The 22,758-nt window shown below is 30.2% G+C and overlaps 3 protein-coding genes across 4 annotated transcripts; 2 read left to right on the forward strand and 1 right to left on the reverse strand.

Annotated features, from left to right (window-relative positions):
* Positions 1–2,256: 2,256 nt before the first annotated feature.
* On the forward strand, positions 2,257–5,845 carry LOC107644543 (protein kinase PVPK-1). The gene is made up of 3 exons (XM_016348425.3): positions 2,257–2,505; positions 2,981–4,155; positions 4,832–5,845. The coding sequence occupies exons 2-3, from the start codon at positions 3,083–3,085 to the stop codon at positions 5,664–5,666; spliced, it is 1,908 nt and encodes a 635-aa protein (XP_016203911.1). The 5' UTR covers positions 2,257–2,505; positions 2,981–3,082; the 3' UTR covers positions 5,667–5,845.
* A 3,779-nt stretch (positions 5,846–9,624) lies between these two features.
* Positions 9,625–13,004, forward strand: LOC107644545 (Sucrase/ferredoxin-like family protein). 2 transcript variants are annotated; one of them, XM_016348426.3, is made up of 6 exons: positions 9,625–10,028; positions 10,138–10,223; positions 11,118–11,423; positions 11,518–11,601; positions 12,312–12,629; positions 12,718–13,004. In XM_016348426.3, exons 1-6 carry the CDS (start codon positions 9,687–9,689, stop codon positions 12,728–12,730), a joined length of 1,149 nt encoding a protein of 382 aa, XP_016203912.1. In that variant the 5' UTR covers positions 9,625–9,686; the 3' UTR covers positions 12,731–13,004. The 2 variants fall into 2 exon arrangements, with proteins under 2 accessions (XP_016203912.1, XP_020958703.2); XM_021103044.2 differs by having other exon boundaries at positions 9,627–10,028; positions 12,312–12,773.
* Positions 13,005–13,539: 535 nt separating this feature from the next.
* LOC107641363 (ARM repeat superfamily protein) lies at positions 13,540–15,230 on the reverse strand. The gene is made up of 2 exons (XM_088486497.1): positions 14,918–15,230; positions 13,540–14,435 (listed from the first exon to the last, which is right to left on the reverse strand). Exons 1-2 carry the CDS (start codon positions 15,130–15,132, stop codon positions 13,667–13,669), a joined length of 984 nt encoding a protein of 327 aa, XP_088342623.1. The 5' UTR covers positions 15,133–15,230; the 3' UTR covers positions 13,540–13,666.
* Between the last annotated feature and the right edge of the window lie 7,528 nt (positions 15,231–22,758).

Raw genomic sequence — 22,758 nt, forward strand, 5'->3', positions numbered from 1 at the left:
TTATATATTTTAAATTTATTTTCTTTTGTTCTTTCAATTTTTTTCTTTTTAATAATTCTTCTATCTATTATTATATAAAAATACTTTAGTTTTTATAATAATTTTTAATTAAATGTAATAAAAAAATATATACATAAAAATAAATTAGATTATATTTTATTTTTTATGATATTAAAATTAAAATATATTAAGTGAATTATTTATTAATATGAATATATCTTATATATTATATTCATTAATTTATTTTAAATACATATATTAAAAGTATTAGAGAAACAAATTTATATTATTTATGTTATATCTTTTATAATAAGGATAAAAATTAGAATTTTATGGAAAAAAACCTTTGATATAAATAATTTTTTTAAAATTAATTTTAGTTTAAAATAATATCAAAATATACAATTATTTTTTTTATTAAAACTTTCAGTTTTAATGTGGTACTTTCAATTTTTTTTGTTTTCGATCCCCTCTTTATAAGATTTCTGGATCCGCCACTGATTGTGAGGAAAATATATAAATGCAAGTATAATTGTACATTGTAGGTTCGAAAAAATATATACACACTACTTCATGAGTCCTCTCAATATCATTGTTAGTAGGGTTAAAGTTGTGTAAAAATTAATTTAAGTTGATGGAGTGATTAATTTGTTTATTTGTTTAAATAAGTATTAAATATTTGAATTTCATCTTGTGTATACACTAAGAATTTAAATTCGTAATAAAAAAGTGATGTTAATATAATTTTATATAAAAAGTTATTATAAATAGAGAGTAATGATGACAATATTTTAACATATTAAATTCTAATATACTAGAAAAGAAGTAATTTTTATTCATTTATTTAAGGACCTATGTAACAAGGTGCATATTACAATGAAAAGGAAAAATAGTAAAGAGATAAAAAATTTATTTTGATATATTGTTAGATACTTATTTAAGATAGTGTGTTATTTTATTTTTATTAATTAATTTCTTAAAATAAATTATACAATTTTCTATATTCTCTTTACACAAAAATCACTTTATCATAGAAATTTTCATGTAATAAATTCTTGTAAACATTTTAGAGGCTATATCTACCATTTTTTCTTGAATGGCCCATGATGATTTACAAGTCATGGTTTATAGAGGGATAGAAAGCAGAAACTATAGTGTCCCATAACACTACCAGCCACTACATAACCCATTTTCCCTTCAAATAATATTTGTATTGAAAAAGCATTAAAAATTTTGAAAGAAAAAAACAAAGACACAAAGGAGAACTTTGGCTTTTTAGAGGGAAACATCCACTAAGATAAGGGAATGCCCTTACATTTTATTATTTTATTTGCTCATCAAGTTTGCTGGCTACATTTTCTCTAATGTTCATTCCACTTGGCCAAAGATCCAAAACTAATCCCCAACAAAAAAAAAAAAAAAAAATTAAAATGATTTTTTAAAAAAATAACATAGAATTTAGAAACAATAAATAATGAAATTTCCTACCACAAAAAGTACATATTATTATATGACTTTAAGTTGAAAATATAATCAATGAAAAAATTTATACAAATATTCAATATTATATTACCTAATTTAAAAAATATTTGTCTTTTATTAAAAAATGTTATACAGTTATTCAATTATATTTTTATATTTAAACAATGACCATTTAAATAGTAAATTTAAAGTTGGTTTAATTATTTTGTCTGTCCCTATAGTTTTATTAAATTTTTAATTAGGTCTCTATACTTTTTTTTATTTTTAATTAGGTCTCTATATTATATCAGATTTTGTAACTAAATTCCTATCGTAACAAAAACGTTGGAATTAACAAAATATTCTGTTGAACTATAGGAAATATTCAGTCGAATGTTAGATATATTCGTTTTGTTTAACAGAATATTTTGTTCGTTTTGTTAATTCTAATATTTTTGTCACAGCAGGAATTTAATTACAAAATCTTATATGATATGGAACTCAATAAAAAAAAGTATAAAAATCTAATTAAAAATTCAGTAAAATTATAAGAACTAACAGAGTAATTAAATTTTTAAAATATAAATACTTTTCACAATAGCACAAATAATTTTTTACAATAATATTACATTAAAATTAAATAAAAAATAAATCTTAATAAATGACGATATAAATATATCAAAATTAAACTTTTACTATAATCACAAAACAAAAATAGTTACAAATTATGATGGGTTTTTTTACTATTGTTACATCAAAGTGTTTTGTTTAGTGCATTCTTTATGGATCCGATCTGAGAAGAGAGATCAGAGAGCGAGTGTGTGTTCACTTCAGTGTTTCACTCTTGTTCACTGCTGCACAAAGACACACCAAAGTTACTTCACTTTCTTGCTGTTTTTTTTCTTTTTTTTTTTGGAGTGCTTTTTTCTTAGCATGCCCACATGCTCTTTTTACCTCTCCACCTTCTTTCTCCACATTGTCATGAACAAATCAAACTACATTTCTCGCTCTTCATTTGCATTACCATTTCTCTACTCTGATCAGGTTCTCCCTCTCTCTCTTTCTCTCTGTTCTTTCTTTATAGGGTTGTTTTTTTTATTATTTATTCATTTTTTTTATTCGCTGTGGTTGAAGGAGAATCAAAGAAAGATCATTGGGACTTATAAAGAATCAAACTTTTCAGTTGGGGTGTTGTGTTTTTGTTCATATAAGTCTTGTTGGTTCTGAATGATGAGTGGGTTCTTGGGAAACATGTAAAAAAAGCTTGAACCTTTTACTGTCTCTGGGAACCCCTTTTGAGTTTTTCTTGATGCTTGATGAAGTTGTTGAGTTGATTGTGTTTTATTATGTAAAGAGTTCCATTTGGGGTGATTTTTCCACTGAATGTGTTATTCTTGAAGATTATGTCATGCTTTCTTTTTGTTTTTTGCTTGTTCAAATTCCATTCTGTGTTTGCATATTAATAATGTCTGTTATTTCTATCATCATAATCATTGATTTACGTTTTAATGGTGTGCAGGAGATTCTGTAATTAAAGGGCTTTTTGGATGATCAGATATTGATTAATTCACTGAGCTGAGTTGAAATTTCAATTTCAAGCTTTTGTGTTCATAGTTTCTTCATGGAGTCACCTGCAAATGGAGTACTAGAGTCTTTATCAGAGGTTCAGAATTCAGTTTCTGTTGCACAGCAGCATGATCCTCCTTCTACATCCGGGACTCCCTGTCCTACGCGGCCTCCCTTAAGACCATCTCGGAATCATGTTCATGGGCCTTCTCCCATGCCCCATTCGGCCGGTCACCACCATAGTCACGGATCAAAGTCCATCATCCATCATCAAAATACCTATGTAGTTAATCAGAAGCATTCCTATTTGGAGGGTGAAAATGCGGACCATGAAGGATTGCCTTCGAAATCTTGCATCAAGCAATCATTTGATGATTCCAAGACTTGTGATTCAAGTGTCATATTCGAATCTGACATTGACAATTCCATCTCAGGTCCATCGAGACGAGCCGTTGGTAATCACAGCAGGAGTTACTGCCCATCAGAGGTTACTTTTTATGCAAGTCCTCAGAATAGTTGCTATGCTGCTACTGTCTATTCGGAAGCTAAACAAAGTTTCACCTATACTGAAATTAGTGAGTGTGGTACTAGTGTTGATAAGTCACTAGAAAGTGGCATTGAGGTTGCGAATTCCTGTGATTTTAATGAGAGTAGGAAGACCAGCATCTGCAGGGCGAGTACTGGGAGCGATATCAGCGATGAGAGCAGCACCAGTAGCTTGAGTAGTGCTATGTATAAACCACATAAGGCGAATGATAAACGGTGGGAAGCAATTCAGGCCATCCGAGCGCGCGATGGTATGTTGGAGATGAGACATTTCAGGTTGTTGAAGAAATTGGGACGCGGAGACATTGGAAGTGTGTATCTAGCTGAACTGAGCGGCACGAGGACTTCTTTTGCCATGAAAATAATGAACAAGACAGAGCTAGCGAATCGCAAGAAGCTTGTGAGGGCTCAGACTGAGAGAGAGATATTGCAGTCCTTAGATCATCCGTTTCTGCCCACATTGTATACACATTTTGAGACTGAGACATTCTCCTGCTTAGTAATGGAGTTCTGCCCCGGTGGAGACTTGCATGCACTCAGGCAAAGGCAACCCGGGAAGTATTTCTCGGAGCACGCTGTCAGGTTAGCAATCACAATTCCTTTTTATGCTTGCTGTGTTGGATTGTATCCATGTATCAAAATGCAGGCTCCTATACCTAAAGCAACAATCAGCAAACCTGATATTAGCTGATTCTGTATTAGATTTATGAACTCAATTGTTCCACAGTTGGGGTTTTTGATGTACCTCTAATCACTCCAGTCCCTATTTGTAGCAAAACATGGTTTGCTAGTTTTATAACTAACCAAGTTGATTTGTTTTCTTATGGCTTTATTGTTGGAAAAACTCATGGATATGTTCCTCTTTATTTTACTTATTGCCTTTATGGTTAGTTGATTACTCTATCTCTATGCTTTCTGTTTTCCCAGAATTGTTACATTCTGATTCCATTAGAGTTCGGTTTTAATCGATTGTTGCTTTTGGTGAAAGTTTTACACTGTTTCCAAATCATGTTATTGTGGCAATACATGAATGGATAATAGTACAAACAAATTCTTTTTGTTGACAATTGATAAAAAAAATGATGAACTCATATACCAATTAATTGGCCTCTCTGACAGCTTGCTTAATATGTTAATTTCTCATTATTGAAACTTGTATCCAACTTATGACAAATAGATTAATTTTGCTGTTGTATTGGTTTCTAGTTATATCTTTAATGATCACTCTATTTATAAGTTGATGAATCTTTGAATGTAGGTTTTATGTGGCAGAAGTTCTCCTTGCTTTGGAGTATTTACATATGCTTGGGATCATCTACAGAGACCTTAAACCGGAGAACGTGTTGGTGAGGGAAGATGGTCATATAATGCTGTCGGATTTCGACCTCTCTCTAAGGTGCACGGTCAGTCCAACTCTTGTAAAGTCATCAAACTCTATCTTGGAGACGAAGACCTCAGGATACTGCATTCAGCCTTCTTGCGCCGAACCGACTTGTTCAATGCAGCCAGACTGCATCCAACCGGCATGCTTCTCGCCTCGATTTCTTTCCAGCAAATCCAAGAAAGGAAAGAAGTACAAGCCAAAGAATGACATGCATCATCAGGTGACCCCTCTTCCGGAGCTTATTGCCGAGCCAACAAATGCCAGATCGATGTCCTTCGTTGGTACACACGAGTACTTGGCTCCTGAGATCATTAAGGGCGAAGGGCACGGCAGTGCTGTGGACTGGTGGACATTTGGGATATTCCTATACGAGCTCTTGTTTGGGCGAACACCCTTCAAGGGCTCGGCCAATCGAGCAACGCTGTTTAACGTTGTTGGCCAGCCCTTAAGGTTTCCAGAGTCTCCAACTGTCAGTTTTGCTGCCAGGGACTTGATTAGGGGCTTACTCGTGAAAGAGCCTCAGCATCGTCTTGCCTATAGACGTGGAGCCACCGAAATCAAACAGCATCCGTTCTTTCAGAATGTTAACTGGGCGCTGATCCGGTGCGCGAATCCTCCTGAGGTTCCACGACTCGTTAAACCAACCCCAGTTGAGATGGACCCTGGTTTGAACCCTTCTGGTAATTATTTAGACATTGATTTCTTTTGATCCTAATGTTGTGTTTTTCTGGTTGTTTCTTGGTCCATTGTTCTTTTCCTTTGCAATAAGAACTGCATTGGTCCATTTTAAACATACATTGATCACCACTTCTAATTGTTCATCATGAAAACTGCTGTAAGAAAATTCTAATTTCCCTTGAAGTGAGGATCAAAGTTTCTGTTCTCATTTGTCTCAGTTTCCCCTTGGTAATTTTATTTTATAACAATGTTAAGATAAGTTTATGTTACAATCACATAATATAAATAACCTTCAAAGTAGACTAATTAATATGCTAGTCTTGATTATAAACTAAACTACTTGTAATGGAAAAGTAATCTATATACCAATCTTTATTGAATGAATAGGATCCATTCATTGATGGTCCTAGTCTTTGTGACAAATGACTAGTCATGAACCTAAACCTTGGTGTCTAGAAACTTGAAAAAAAAGTATGCTTCTCCAAAAAAAAGTTTTATGTACACATAACATTAAAAAAAAAAAAAATAGAAGAGGTTAAGGACCGGCAAGACTCTTGTTATATAAACACCATGCTCCATTATGGTTATACGTAAGAGCATACGTCATATATATATATGCTTAACAAAATTTGTTGATTTATATACGCATGCCAAGAGTGACAATTTTTATTCTTGGTCAAAATTAACTAGTCTATTCTATTATATCAACTAATAGTAGAATATTCGTAATAAATTGAAATACCTAAATGCTTAACGTGTACTCGACTTTGCTGAACAAATGAAATGATGCTATTACCATAATACCATCATACAAGCTTGATTATGTAAGAGATTAAAATTTTCATGCCATACTTGTGCCTTAAAATAATTTCAACCGCTTGAATTTAAACAGTTACACACTATAATTTGTTCTAATAATATTTAAAAGATCTTATTTTTGTCCTAACCATCATTACCTTTCTTCATCAAGTGCTAATCACATAGTATGTTAAACGTTAAGCAGAAATTGATGTGCACTTAGTTGATAATTGAGAGACATAAAATAATAATATAGCCAAACTTATTAAATTATTTAACCATTTTTAACTATTAACTTTATATAATTTAGCTGCATTTGAATTTTTACTTAAATATTAACGTGTCAAATCTTGTTATGTTAATATTTTACCTTATCATATTGTAATGCCTTTTTTAATCTTAAAATAAAAAATAACTATATATTATATTATATTCATACAAACAAATTCACTTTATATAATTTTATTTCTCAAAATTTGCATGAATATTTAGATATTTTAAGGGAAAATTAATGTTGACCGACCAGTGCAGCAGAAGTTAAGTAATCATGTGACCGGAAAGTTCTAACTTCTTAAATAGAATTTGGTCTTTAATAGTTTTAATTTTTTTTATTTGTTTTCAGTTACCTGCACCCCACGCAATTCTATTCATTCACCAAAGCGCGTTAATAACATAGCATATAAATTTGTATTTTATTTGGTCAAAAGTCAAATCCCCAAAGAAATTTACTTATATTTAATATGTTAATACATGGAGCCTAAAAACAGGGAAATACTTATATGTCCTCTAGAAGGAAGAAATTTTTTTTTTTTTTACACCCATCTCGCTCTCACACCATCAACTGATTAAAGCAATTTTATTGGGTCTTAATATAATAAATCTAAAAAATAATAAGAAAAACCTGTATATAAAAGATCATAAAAATTATGTGCGTATTTTAAAATTAGTTATTAAAATTAATCATTATATATTTATATATAGATATATGTATTATTTTTAATATATATTTTATATAAATTAATTTTTTTAAAATGAAAAATTAATAAAATAATATTTTAATCGTCTTTGAATCAAAATATTAAGACATAAATAATAAATATTACAAATTAAAAAATAATTAAAATATTATTTTATTATTTTACTATTATTTTTATTTTAGACAATTTTTTATTTTATATTTTAATATATATTTTATACTAATAATTAATTTTGTCATTACTGATTTTAGTAATTAATTTTTTTAAATATTAACTAAAATTGTAGTGCAGGTACTTGATAGTCAACAATAAATTATTAAATTTTATTGAGTATATAATAATAATAATAATAATAATAATAATAATAATAATAATAATAATAATAATAATAATAATAATAATAATATTTATTTGTCCCATTAAATTATTAAATTTGACTCAACAATAATTTTTTATTCAATTTCCGACACTTGATAATCAATTTGAGAACTTCATATTAGATGTCCATCATAATGATCAATTTTTAAACTTCAAATAAGATTGGTATTTTTTTTAAATCGACTCGAAAGAATATTATTTATCCATTTGTATTTCTTCTTGTAAAATTAGTTTTAGTATTTTTCATAACAACTACACTGATTGAATGAACCTTTTTAACTATGAATATCATCAAGAGCTAATTGTATGAACGTTGAGTTTTAAATGATTGTTTAACGACATATATAAAAAAAAGATATTTTGATTATATTATCAATGTTTCAAAATATGAAATATAAAAAATTAAATTTTAAATTATATGTTATTATTTAAATTATTATTTTAGTATTTTAATTTGTAATTAAATATTTTAAAATCTAATCATATTTTAAAATAACAAAATATAATTATAACAATAATTATACTACGTATATATAAAATAATCACTTGTATAGAATAAATCTTAAAATACAAATTTTAAAATATAAAATGTACATTAAAAATAAATTAAATAATATATATATTTATACACAAATTTATAGTAAATAATTTAATAGCTAATTTTTTATATAAACATAATAATTTTTATTATTATGTTATATATATTTTACTGTCACATTAAAATTTTTTGGATTCATCATTGAGCTCATTTTCTTAATTGATCCACATAGCATAAATGGATTGATTGGTCATTATCTAAAAATTTTTACAAATTTTAATATATGCTTGGACAGTTAAAATATTATTTTATAACAAGTAGATGTCATGTTAATTTCTTAATTGGTCCACATGGCATAAATGGATTGATTCAACAGTAACTTGTTAGCTGCTATTTGAATTATGGTCATATATCCAGAGTTGGCAACTAGTAAGGTAGGATAGGCCGGTAGGGTTTAAATTCTATCAATAACTTTATTTGTGGGTTAATTTTTTTTTTTAAATTTTACCTTACTCTATTCGCGGGTTGATGATTTTTCAACCCTAATCTTATTCGTACTCTAAAGTTCTAAATTCTACCCTATACGACTCTATCTGCAGAAAAATAAAAAGATTTTCAACAAATATAAAATAATTCAACCATTCTAAATTTTATCCATATTAATAAAATAGAAAATAAAAAACTAAATTCAAATTAAAATAAAAAACAATAAAATCTTAAAAAAATCTAATATAAAATTACAAATAATATGATCATCAACTAACTTAGTGATTATTTTAAATTTTTATAAAAAAAAGATTGTACGTTCAACACTCACTTTTTTCACTACATACATAACTATTACATATATATTATATTATATATTAGAGGTACGGGTAAGGTAGTATATATCCTAAATCTGTACCGTACTCTACTTGCAAGCAAATTCACACCGCACTCTATCCTACTCATAGTGGGTTGGATAGACAATCATACTCGAACATATTGATTCGAGTTGGATATTCATGAATAGGGTATATATTGCCAGCCCTATATATATATATATATGAATGAATGTTAAAAAAAAAATCAGAAAGAAAAGAAAGGAGGAGAAAAGAATTTGATTGATTAAAAAAATTTACTAATATAAACGCCATAAGACTGAATAGGCATGTGCGTTGACTTTGACAGAATCAGGGGGAGCTTGTGATGTTCGTTTGCGGCGGTTTAAACGAACCGTTCCTTTAGCATAATTAAGGTCACTCAGCTGGCAGTTGGTACAGTGAGTCTAAGTCACTTTCTTCATTGCGTCTAAGCTCCGGTTTTAAATAAATAAAGAACAGAAGCTCTTAACCTACGCATATATGCGCATTGCGCACTCATGACGCTAACTCTAACTCATAATATCTCTGCTCTTTTCAGAGTCCGCAACCATTTCTCACTTTTCGCTCCCATTTTCTCTCTTAACAGAAACACTCACACTCTTCTCCCAAACACCGTTGCGTTCATGGCTTCCGCCGACGTCGACGCCAAGAGCGGCTTCACGCGGCCGGAGATGTACAAGGAGAACCTTGCTGGCACCGTCGAAGCCTACGACCGCCACGTGTTTGTCTGCTACAAGAACCACCACTCCTGGCCCGCGCGTCTCGAGGCCTCCAAAGACGATCCGTTCTTGAAGGGCGTTGGATCGGCTTTTAAAGCTCGCAAGAAGGATCTCTCCAAGGTTTCTGCGGCGTCGTTTTTGTTTTTCACTTTTATACTGCGATTCTTCGTTTGCGGTTATTTTGATTTTTGATTTTTGATTTTTGATTTTTTTGTGTTTGTGTTTGTAGACGAAGATCACAGTGTGCGAGTCGCGTGAGGAGGCTGGTTTATTCGACGGTGACGTGTTGCTTTTCCCGGAGATGATTAAATACAGGTGAAACTTTGCTGCTTGAATATATTAGGAGTCCGGTTCTGGTTGTTCCTTATGTTGTATCGATTGTTTTTCTCCATAGCTTCAAGTTGCGGTTACGTGTTGATTAAGAAAAATTTACTTATAATTAGGGAAACCTATGGTTTGTGAGAACTTCGAAAAGTACAAATGTAATTGCGAACGGCAATTCAAGTTAAACTTAGACTAATACAGCTAATCGCTTGATGTATATTAGGATCTGGTGCTGGGTTCTGCTTCTGTAGTTCTACTTTAGCTTACTGCAAGTGTCAGATTATTAAAATTACTGATATTAGCGAAGTATGTGGCTGATGAGATTTGTGAAATTTTCGAAAGTACAATATTATGGTTCTGAACAGCAGTTTAAATTAGACCAACTTAGAATAATGTTTTGTTGAAGTATTACTTGTTTATGTTACCACCATTTAACTAGTTCAATGGTTCGATGCTTATTCTCATTGAGCAAGGTTTTGAATTTGGGACTTGCTCTTATTCTCATTAACCAAGGTTTTGAATTTGCTCTTGTAGATGGAAAATGTAGCGATTATAGATTTTTACCAGTGGATTGATCCAGCTGCTTGAGCTAAAATAGTTGGAGGTTTTCGATGCTGTTGTTTAGACAACGAGAAAAACACCCTTCTACTTAAGCTTTGGAAAAATATAACTAATAACGATTCAAATGCTTCTATGTTGTGATTTTTGAGACATTTAAAAGTACAATACTGAGTTTGTGAAGTTTAATTTAAAGTAAACTGTAACTTATGCAAGTATTTAGTTGTACGCCAGAATGTCTATATGTTAAATTGTACCTTTGAATTTGTATATTCAGACCTTTCCCTCTGTTGCTTCTGAGGATTTTTTCTCTCTTTCAATTGTCAGGAGGTTGGATGAATCAAATGCTGATAGCTTTTTTGATGATGTTCTGCTGGGTGGCAAACCATGGACTGCTGGTGTGCAGGATGGGTTGACTGGTTCACATATTTTTGTATGTGCTCATGGAAGTCGTGATGTGAGATGTGGTGTTTGTGGACCAGTTCTCATCGAGAAGCTTAATGAGGAAATTGAACTCCGCGGGCTGAAGGAACAGATATCTGTTTTGGCTTGTTCTCATATTGGTGGCCACAAGTATGCTGGGAATGTAATTGTTTTCAGTCCAGGGCCAGATGAGAAAATCACGGGTCACTGGTGAGATCTCAGACTCGTATATGATGTATCCTCCAATTTCGAAGGAATTTAGTGCTTCATGTTTCATTGTAGCTTTTAATGTTACTATTTACAGGTATGGCTATGTTACTCCTAATGATGTGCCTGCACTGTTGGACCAACATATTGCAAAGGGAGTGGTCATACAAAAATTATGGAGGTTTGTACATTTATTCTGCATTTTCTATTTGATGATAATTTAATGTGACGGATATGTTATTTTATTGTTTGTACAGACGGACAGAAAAAAAAAACACCTATGTTCTTTAGATTTGCAAAGTAACCTGTAAGTTTGTGGGTATAGACTTACTAAGATGGTTGCTGAGCATAGCCATATCAATATACATATCTGGGAGGTGAATGGTTGTAGACAACAACATCCTTCTAGTTATCAGATGTGTTTTATGTTCATTATCCTATTATTTACGTTCTATTTTCAACCCCACTATTGAATAAGCCTGTGTTTGTCAAGTAAACTTAGAAAAGTGATTTCCATAATTTTGTTCAAATTTTTTGTTTCCTTTCTTTCCCTAAATGTCAGATTGCCAGCTGGCATTAAAATTAATAAAAAACTAACATGTTATTAATCTAGTCTAATAGTGTTTACTTGTTATTACTTTCTGAGCCTTAAATTCTCTCCTTCAGCCTCAATTCTTCCATTTTTCTCTTGCTATGGTTCTTTTGAATTTTATGTGGTTTTCAACCTAAGTTGCTATATAAATAACTAGAGGAGAGAATTATTTGGTTGCTTTATTAAGTTGTTCATCATCTATGATATTGTTTGGTTGCTTGTTCATTTCGCTCATTGCATATGAAACTCGATCATTACAGTGGAAGATGACTTAATTTAACTATGGAAAATTTCATTAGGGGCCAAATGGGACCAGCTACTGAAGTTGCAAACGGAGGTGATACTGAGACTGTCAAGCAGAATAATGTTGAAAGTAACAATCTGAGCAGCAACGTAAATGTAGGTGGTTGTTGCCAGGGTGTTAATGGAGTTTCTTGCTGCCAAACTGCAAATTTTGAGCAAAACAAAGGGATTGAAGAAACCACTGGAGCACATAAAAAGCAGGGGAGCGAAACATGTTTGAAGTGGCCTGCCCTGCAGCAGCATAATATTATTACAGCTGCAGGTGTGCTTGGAGCTCTGGCAGCTATTGCTGTGGCGTACAGATTTTACCGAAGGTCAGGATGAAATACGCTTTAATAATAAGTATTATATACTAGGTTGCTTGCGGTTTTATAATCCATAGTTCCATACCTTTTTTTGTAGAGAGGGTTTATAACCTTAAGAAATAACCGTGAGAACCAATTCCTACACAAGTCAGGTACTATCTTCCTTTTGTTAAATGGGAAGATAGTAAAATCTAGTCAGAGATCTAGTAATGAATATTATATTTGTTCTTTTTCTACAGAGTTATGAGTTATATCTGTTTGATTATGTTGTATTTGGTACTAAAGCTGTTTGTTTCTATATTTTTGTGTGTACACTACTACCAAAAAATGTAGACACTGAATCGAACCTTATACTCATTTTGGATAAAGAGTACATATGCTGTATGATCTTTTGGTCTGCATTGTTTTTTTTTTTTTTGGGTCCGATACATTGGGCTATATGCAATATATTTGAGACTGCAACTGCTTGAGCATCTCTAAAGCAAGGGAAAACTTGTGGGTTAGGATATATAGTTTTATAGCCACATTTTAAATTCAAGGAACTGTCGGTTTCATCTCAAATACGAACATCCAAGTTGGCATGCGATCTTAGCCTAAATTCCCCTATTCATTCGGGCTTCTTGTTTTGTTCGTTAGCCTGAAGGGATGTTGATTCGTTTGTTCACTTGTTAGGAATTATATTATATAGTGGAAAGTAGCTTATGGTCACTCAGGTTCAAACTTTAAGAATTTGCTACTCACTATCAATATTGTTAGAAAATCATCAATCGAATAGGAACCGCCATAATCAAACTCGATACATATCAGATCACTAACCAATCTATGTACACAGAATGTTGTTAATTTTACACCGTCCTAGAGGACACCAATGCTTTTTTTTCTAGTTTCTTTTTTTTTCTGGTCATGTTTCTTTTCTAGTTTCTAATGGAAGTCTTAGTCCTATAGGTGCTCCACACTGATAACGAAATGTTCAAAAAAGAAAAAACGGGTGATGCTGTACGGCATTATGACCTGAACCTTATGCCCGTTCCTATTTACTCAAAAGATTATGTGTTCAGCTTTGCAATCATCTCCTCCACTAACCGCAGCTTAGCATCAGCCAATTTCTCTCCATCTGCATCAATTTCTTCCATGATCCGCTCTATGAGCTCATGATTCATTTGTTTTTGTCTTGAACTATAATCGGAGTAATCTCTCAGAAGCAACAACAGTTCTCGAGCCATGTTCTTGGCTCTCCGCGTTCCATCTATGCTTAACTGAAGCAGTCCTGGCATCACTCCCTCTCTCAGAATCAAACCTCTGTATTTCTCTCTGCAACTTTGGCATATAAGGAAAAGTATACCAACTGCATGCTCTTTCCCTAGTGATGATCCATCTTCAATAGTCTCGACCAGTATCCGAATTGCCCCACCAACACTAGCAGCCTCACAAAGTGCACTCTCCGATGAAGAGACAATATTTTCGAGCAAACCAATCGCCTTTTCACCCAGCGGAGATGATTTCACAGAGTTGTGGACCAGTTCAAGCAATGAAAGTATAATGCCAGAAGCAATGATTAATGGAACAATCTCTTCGCAGGTTGAGAGGTTGTGGATTGTGGCCACAACATCAAGCTGTAACTGAATGTCACCGCTATTTACAAATTCAGCCAAGTGTTGTAGAGCACCGGATGAAGCAATTGCAACCTTATTTGCCTTGCAGGATGAGAGGGTTAGCATGGCTGCTACTGTCAATTGCACCACTGTTTGGCTTTGAGAGTGAAGGTGATTCAGCAGAACTGGCAAAGCTCCACACTTGATGATCCTTCTCTTGTTTCTGTACAAATTGTGATAGAAGATACCGGTGAGATTTCACTAACTGCTAAGGAAACTTTTTGAAAGGCACTCTTACATCAGAAGGAAATTTTATGATTCTCCCTTTGTTTTTAAACATTACTTTATGCCAAAGATTAAAGAATCATGATGGTAGAATGTACCATTAACCAATGGCTAGCATTATTACCAAGAACATATTCCTTAGTCCCACAGAAAAAAAAAAAAAAAAAGAATCATGGGGTAGTTAAAAAGTTCAAACTTTTTAATCAACCTCATTATACTATCTTGGGTTGGGTTGTTTTATTTCATCTAGATAATCCTCTTAATGAGAAATAATAATCTTTAGTAACCACTAATCAATGATTGTTCTTTTATAATTTACTCTTGATCTTGGAATTGTTCCTGGCTAAATGCAATCTTGAGAAAAGATTTCACAAGAACTGAAAGAAACTTGCATTGAATATTGAAGGCGAATGAACTAACCGTTCGCTGCCGAATGCAAGACTGAGTAGAGCACAGAGAGAAGCTTCAATGGCTTCATAGTCTTCAGAATGAAGCATGGAAACCAGAGGAACCAAGACTCCACTTTCTCCCAACTTGTGCCTTTGCTTACTACTAAATCTGCTTAGCTCCATAGCTGCTTGAATTTGTGCATCTCTGTCACCATTCCAAAGGTTTTCCACAACCACTTTCTCCATTGAAGCTCTCTCTCTAGCTCTAACTCTAACTCTGTTTCTTGTTTTGCTTTGTCTCACTCCAAGGTTCTTCTAAAACTTTGCTATGAAGTGGCTATTGTAGCATCAAGAGTGGTTGCTTGAAGAGGTAATGTTATCCCAATCCATTGTTTCAGCTAGAAGCAACATACAATTCTTTTGGTCAGCTTTTTTTTTTTTCTTTCTCTTTGGTGCATGTTGGTGTTGTGAGTATAAAAAAACAATATCGATTCCTAAGAATGAATCTTTAACTTTCCTTATATGGAAGCAAACGCCGTCAGCTTTTGGAAGGTTATTTATTTTATTTATTTATTTTCTGGGTGTGAATATTTTTCTAGTGAGTTTGTGTCTCTCTATGTTAGGTTTGTAGGGTCTTAGAAAGAATGCTATACATTATAATTAATCCCTCTTGCTGGTCACGTTCTCAGCATTATTCTTTTCTTCAATAATGCCATATCCCTTGGGACCGTTGGTACTGTAGCTACTATTTATTTGTTTATTTATAAAATCAGATTTTAGAAGGATCTTGTTTTAAAAAGAAAGATTTTGGGATTTTCAATGATAATAAATGTATAGAAATTTGCTTTATCTATAAAATCTTTCCTCTTTTTATTGCTACAAGTGTACTAATAAGCAAAATTCTAAAAAATATAAATAGAAACACCTAAAAAAATGAAAAGAATAAGAAGAGCAACTGAGGAAGATAGGATAAAAAAAAGGTATATAATAGATATTTAAATTGAATTGAAGGCTTGAAGCATAACATGTTTTTTTTTTTTTTTTTAAATAATTTATTCTGTATCTATTTAGCTTTTACCTTTCATATTTGCCCACTTCCACGTTCATATTTATTAATCCGGTGATATAGTCTTATTTTACGTGCACTTCAACCCACCACCTCCCTCTTCCTGATTAGTCATTATATACTTCATCATTGTTCCAATATAGTAAATTCAAAGTAAAAGAGGGGACAAAAATTGTTTAGCTTGTTACACTTGGACGTATTCTCTGGCCAGCTTTTACAGTCAATAATCAAAATTAGGTTTCTTCACAATAAATTTAAAGGGATTTGTCTCATTCTTTTCTTATATATATATAGTGCGTTTAGGGGAATTATTCATTCTCTTAATAGTACAACCTAGCCTTGCAAATCATATAATTGGTACATGAATCAATTAGCATATGAATCTAACAGAGTATAGGTATGGTTTTAAAAAGATATGATTTTTATTATTATTATTATTCTTTTGACGTGGATGGGTGTTGATAAAGATCAAAGTTGAAATAACAAGAAGCAATCATAAGATTCACCTGATAAACCAAAAGAATATAGCAATACATGTAATGTACGTGATAGGCAAAAACTCAGGTCGATTTCACGTGAAGTTGATACCTGAGAGTCGTTAGATGAAAAATTAGTCAAATCAGCCAAATTATTTAACGGCTCTCAGGTATCAACTTCACGTGAAGTCGACTGCACCTGAGTTTCCATCTACGTGATATTATTTGAGGTATGACATTCTCCTTAAAAAATTATAGGATACACTATCCTGGTTTATTTAGTTTGGATATTCTCTATCTTTTCCGCGAAATTAAAAGGTTATACAATAATCTTTCTCTAGTTCTCTTTTATTTAGCACATTAATAATTATTAAAGCAACTCATAATTCGCCAGTGTGAAAAATATTTTAGTTCTTTAGTAATTTTGGGTTCGAATATTATTTAAAATAGAAAAAATCTTCATTAGAAGATTTCTATTCCCTATATAAACTTTAGTTAGGTCGAATCGGATTAATCTAAACCCTATTATTATTTATTAAGGATGGCAATAAAATAAGTATTACGTATTAGTGATTTTTTACTTTACCCAACCTTGCTTAGTACACTCTTACACTGATGACTACCTATTTTACGCTGTATAAGTGTAGTTTTATTTATATATTTATTATTTATTATATTTTATCAAAATATAAAAAATAAACATTTAATTATATGATGTGAATATAAATTAAAAATAATTCAATATATAAAAATATGAAAAACATGTATATAAATATATAATTATGGAAATAAAATTATATTGTTAAAGCAATGGCATAGTACATAGTTAACGCCATAACGGAATGATTGCATGGCTAATTGAGGTGAGAAATTAAAAAAAAAAAAGAAAAGAAAGAAAAGGTTCGTTATCCAAAATATATTTGTGTATCGAATCCAATAGCTTCTGCTTTCGTTGTTATTACTTTAGGGATATACTTCAGGTGTTCTCATTTGTGAAATCTTCAACAATTATTGTACTTAATATTATTCATCTATCTAATCAAAATATAATGACTTTATATCTATTATGATTCTCGCCATTTCTTTTGACCCTTGTTTTGCACTTTCTCGTAGACAAGTTCGTTTACCAAGAGAGTTTTTTTTTATATATTATTTTTTTTATTCAATAATGCACTCATGGGACAAGCTCTTTTTCTTTTAAATTTTAAAGCAGTTATTTATTTAAAAATTAAACATGTATGATTGGGCCATTTTTTTTTCTCAATAGACCTTGCTTTCCTTTTATTTTTATTATTCCACATTGTTCTATATATATATATATATATATACAAATAATTCAGGTCTTCCGATCCTTTGTGACAGTGTGATATGAATTATGACACTAACTATTTTTGTCCCACGTTGTTCATTTTTGAAACTTTAAGATAGATGCTCTACGGTTCACAATATTTGAAATGTTATAATCCTTTTTTGTTTTTCTTTTTTATTAGCAATATGACAAGAGTCCAAAAGAAATTAGACAATAATAACTATTTTAAAGAGAGTAACTTCTATTTTATCAACGGGTATTTTTTTTTTCAAATACTTTTTAGGTAAAGAGTTAAAGACAAAATAGATCCAAAAGGTAAAGAATGGCTAAACTTAACTAAATAGTCATAGATATTTGTCTTTCTAAACTCATATTTAAACAAGTCCTCAAGTTGGCACTATGTTTGCCAAAACAACTACATGCTAATTTTAATGTACAAATAATATTTTTATTACGAAAATTAAGGTTGTAAGAAGTTGAAAAGAAATTCTTTAAGATGAACACTAAGAACAGAGAGATATCAATAGAGAAGAGAAAAACATTTTTTTTCATTTTTTGATAATGATAGATGGCACCTTTCTTCATTCTATGCTACACGTATATGATAAGTATTACATATTTTAAATAAGATGTAAATTCACATGTAGTTGTCTTTATGTGAAATTAATATTTTATACCGTTAGATGATTTAACAAGTTTGACTATATTATCATCTAATAATTTTTAATTATGAATTTCACGTAAAGACAACTACATGTGAATTTTCACATTTGAATAAAACATGAGCTAATAAATTTGTAAATATATCAACCATTTCATTCTTAATAAAAATAGGTAGCGATTTCGTCACCTTCTCTTGTCACTTAGCTTATCCACATTTCAATGTGTTTAGTTTTTTAATAGAACATAAAAAATTAAGATATTCAGCTAACATTTTTAAACATCAATATTCTTCACAAAAATTAGGATTAATTTACTTAAAAGAATGAGAAAATAAGTTTATTCAATTGTCCTTAACTAAATTTTATTATATATTTGTCCTCTTTTTTCATAAAATCGTGGTATATTGTTAGGTATTACGTTTATTCATAAAACCATTAAAATACAATGATTTACTAACACGAATTTGCATGAAAATACAGTACTAAGCCTTCGGCTTTGCCAAGAATTTATAAAAAAGTCATAAAACCCAAGGATGTACCAAGATTTAGGAGAGTGAAGTAGATACTAAATCATGGTACACTCCAATAACGATTTAGTATGTTCATTTGTGTAGAAAAAAATGTAAAACCTAGAAAAATATGTACCAAGATTTAGTGGTGTCATTTTTTTTTTCACTTTTGGTCCTTTTTTCCTTTGGAAATTTCTATTACTAACAGTAAATAAATTTTTGAATGATTCAAAAATATGATAAAAATAATTAAAACTATATTTTTTTATAAGTGACAAATAAATTTTATATTTATCAAATAACTTGTACATTTGATTTGAATTTGTATGAGAATATTTGAATAATAATTAAAAAAATTCATACAAAAAATCAAAACAAAATTTATTTTTTGACTTTTTTTTTAATTATTATTCACAAAAAAATTACTTGATGTAAAATGACTAAATTTTAGAAATAAAAATGTCTGAAAAAATCACATCAGAAGATGATTTCAAGTTTTACTTTTTTTTTATACAATCATGCTAAATCTTTCGAATGTACCATGATTTGATGTCTGCTCCATTATATTTTCCTAATAAATCTTGGCACTTTTTTGGGTTTTATGATTCTCTTTTATAAATCATTGGAAAATCCATGATAGTAGTATTTTTTTTTATACAAATTTGTATTAATAAATCGTTGTATTTAAGTGGGCTTATGAACAAGCATAATATCCATTCATATACTACGATATATGTATACACACACACGATAAATATGTAACGAAATTTAATTTAGGACAATTGGATAATTTTGTTACTCATTCGTTTTATTTAAATAATTATCCCAAAAGTTACATTTGCTTTTTATTTCAAAATTCAAATAAATTGAACATTATATATAAATATACCTTTAAAATTTTGTTACAAACATATATATAAGTATTATTCTCTACATACAAGTCATTTTTCGATACAAGCCTATACAAATTATTTATATTCATGCGCGCATATTTTTCTTCGTGCCGTTACTGCATGTTTTTCTTCTTCTTCGTTATTTTTCTCTTTTATTATCGTTGTCACCACCACCACCACCACCTCCTCCTCCTCCTCCTCCTCCTCCTCCTCCTCCTCCTCCTCCTCCTCCTCCTCCTCCTCCTTTTTTCATTGAAATTTCTTCTCCTCCTTCCTTTTTCTCCTTCTCTTTCATCATTAGTTATCTCGTTGTTGAAGATAATAAATAATTCAAGTTCAGATTGTCAATTGAATTAGAACGAAATTGATTATTGTTTTGAATCCAATCAAGTGGCTGAGATGTGATTCGATTCTAGTTAATGTTTTTGTTAGTAGTTTATGATTCTGTAGGTGAATAATATTTTTGTTTGTAAAAATCGTTGATGGTTTGAATTGAATGTAATGTAAAAATTTTGCATTAGAGAAAATATTTTTCTGTATTTGCAGCAAATTTGGATGTAACACGAAGATATTTGGGTGTAACATGAAGATATTTGAGTGTATTATTTAAGAATTTTTGGTGTATGTGTGCTGAGAAGTTCTGCATAATTCAGAATGCTTCTTCCTCCTCCTCCTCCTCATCTTCTGCTTCTTCTTCTTCTTTTTTCCATCATCATCACTATCTTCTTCTTCTTTTTTTTCTTATTCATCTTTTCCTTTTTGTTTTACCTTCTCAAGTTTCTTTTTGTTTTACTCTCTTAACAAGAATAAAAACAAAAAAATCAAACAAAGAAAAAAAAGAAACACATAATGTTGCAAAATTACTTGGAAGATGATGAACCTACATTTATTCAACTAAAAGAAAGAAAAAAATAAGAAAAAAAAGAAGAAAAAAATGTAGCATTAGAGAAAATATTTTTCTGTATTTGCAGCAAAGTTGGGTGTAACACGAAAATATTTGGATGTAATACGAAGATATTTGAGTGTATTGTTTAAGAATTTTCAGTGTATATGTGCTGATAAGTTCTGCATAATTCAAAACTCTTCCTCTTCATCCTCCTCATCTTTTGCTGCTTCTTCTTCATCTTCTTATTTTATATTCTTATAATTTTCTTGGGAAGAAAAAAAAAATACATAGCGTTGCAAATTAATAGAAAGAGGAGAAGAAAAAAAATATAAAAACAACAACAGTAATAAAAAAAATGACGATAAAGATAAAACACGTGAAGAAAAAGAAGAAAAAACACAAAAAAAAAGAAGAAAAAAAAGAAGAGAAAAAAAAAAAGAAAAACACAAGATACAAAGAAAAACAACATAATTTTTACGCACATGTTATATAAATAAAATTTATTGAATTAAAATTAACTTGTATGACTTATATATGTGTGACAGTACTCTATATATAAATACTTACATTAAATGCTCACTCTCTTGTTGCTTCATATATTAAGTAGGTCTACAACACACGCATATATATAGCCTTTGGACACACACTATCATTATTTGGTTTTGTTTACCCTACATTAATTATTATCATTGTTTGCACTTGAGCCAAAAAGTCTTCCGCCAATCTTTCCTAATTCAGCCAACACTTTTTTTTTTAGTTTTTCACAATATTTTTTATTTAATAAATTAATCTGTCATAAATTTAAATTTTATTTAACAAATTTTTATTAATTAATAAATTATTATATATATAAAATAAAATTCAAACTACTAGTATGCCCTTAAAATACATGATAAGATTATTATTATTAAATAAAATATTTTAATTTTTTTTAATAAATATAAAATAAATACATTAAAAATATAAATTTGTTATATTTTTAATAAAAAAATTTTAATTTATAATTTTAGTATGTATTTTTAAAAAATAAAATCGACAAACTCAGTTAGTTACTAAATCAACCCAAATCTATGTCTTTATATCGTGCAATATAAAAGGGTGATATGGGTATGTACATATAAAGGGTGATGTGTAGTTCATGTCATCGCATATAATTAGGGAAAGATATATAGTAGTTAGAAATTTATTAAGTGTATGTCGGATTAAAATCTTCTCTGACATCTTTTAATTTTCTTTAATCTCTTCCACTCAAAATTTTGTGATAGCTAGGCATGAGAATTGAGAAGTGTGAAATGCCTAGATATGGGACGCATTAATTGCATGAACATGTCTTATTTATTCTTCTTTAGTCTCATTTATTTATTATTTCTTTTTTTTTTCTCTTTTCGTTTAAAACGATTTTTAAATAAATTTTCATAAGTAGATGAAATTATTTTTGAATAAAAAATCATATAATTAAACACTATTCAATTACTATAGTTACATTAAGAATATTATTAGCAAAAAATTAAAATAATATTTTCTTTTGAAATAGATAATTATTTTAAAACAATATTTTTTATTTTCAAATAAATAGTATTATCTAATAGATATGTAGGTCAATCTTAAAAAAAGTGAGAATCCAACAAGTAGAGAAATAAAGAGACATGGAATTAAGTGGGAGTGAAGTGGCATGCATTTGCATGGGAAAATATGAAACGGCAGTTGGAGGTCAACTCGCCAAATCATATGAGAGAGTTAAGGGGGTAAAAGAAATGGACCAATCCAAGCTAACTAAGCATGTAGCAATTTAATTTTTCTACCAACAAGTTTTAAATATTGTGGGGTAAGATGAAATTTAGGCTGGTAACCGCCAAAATAAGCTCCATATTCATTATAAATTTTTTGAAAAAGTATAAGTAGATAATGAAAATACTAAACAATGTGAACAATAGATATATTGGATGTTCATTTTACTACAGTTCATATTGTGATTTGATTGGTTGTTGTTCAAAAAAGTTATTGGTTACCTAGCATAATCTAAATTTTTTTATGTAATCAAATTTGATTGGTTTAATGGTTAATTTACTAG

The sequence above is a fragment of the Arachis ipaensis genome, chromosome B5 (assembly GCF_059453495.1).
Source record: "Arachis ipaensis isolate K30076 ecotype BB chromosome B5, ASM5945349v1, whole genome shotgun sequence".
Lineage (NCBI taxonomy): Eukaryota > Viridiplantae > Streptophyta > Magnoliopsida > Fabales > Fabaceae > Arachis > Arachis ipaensis.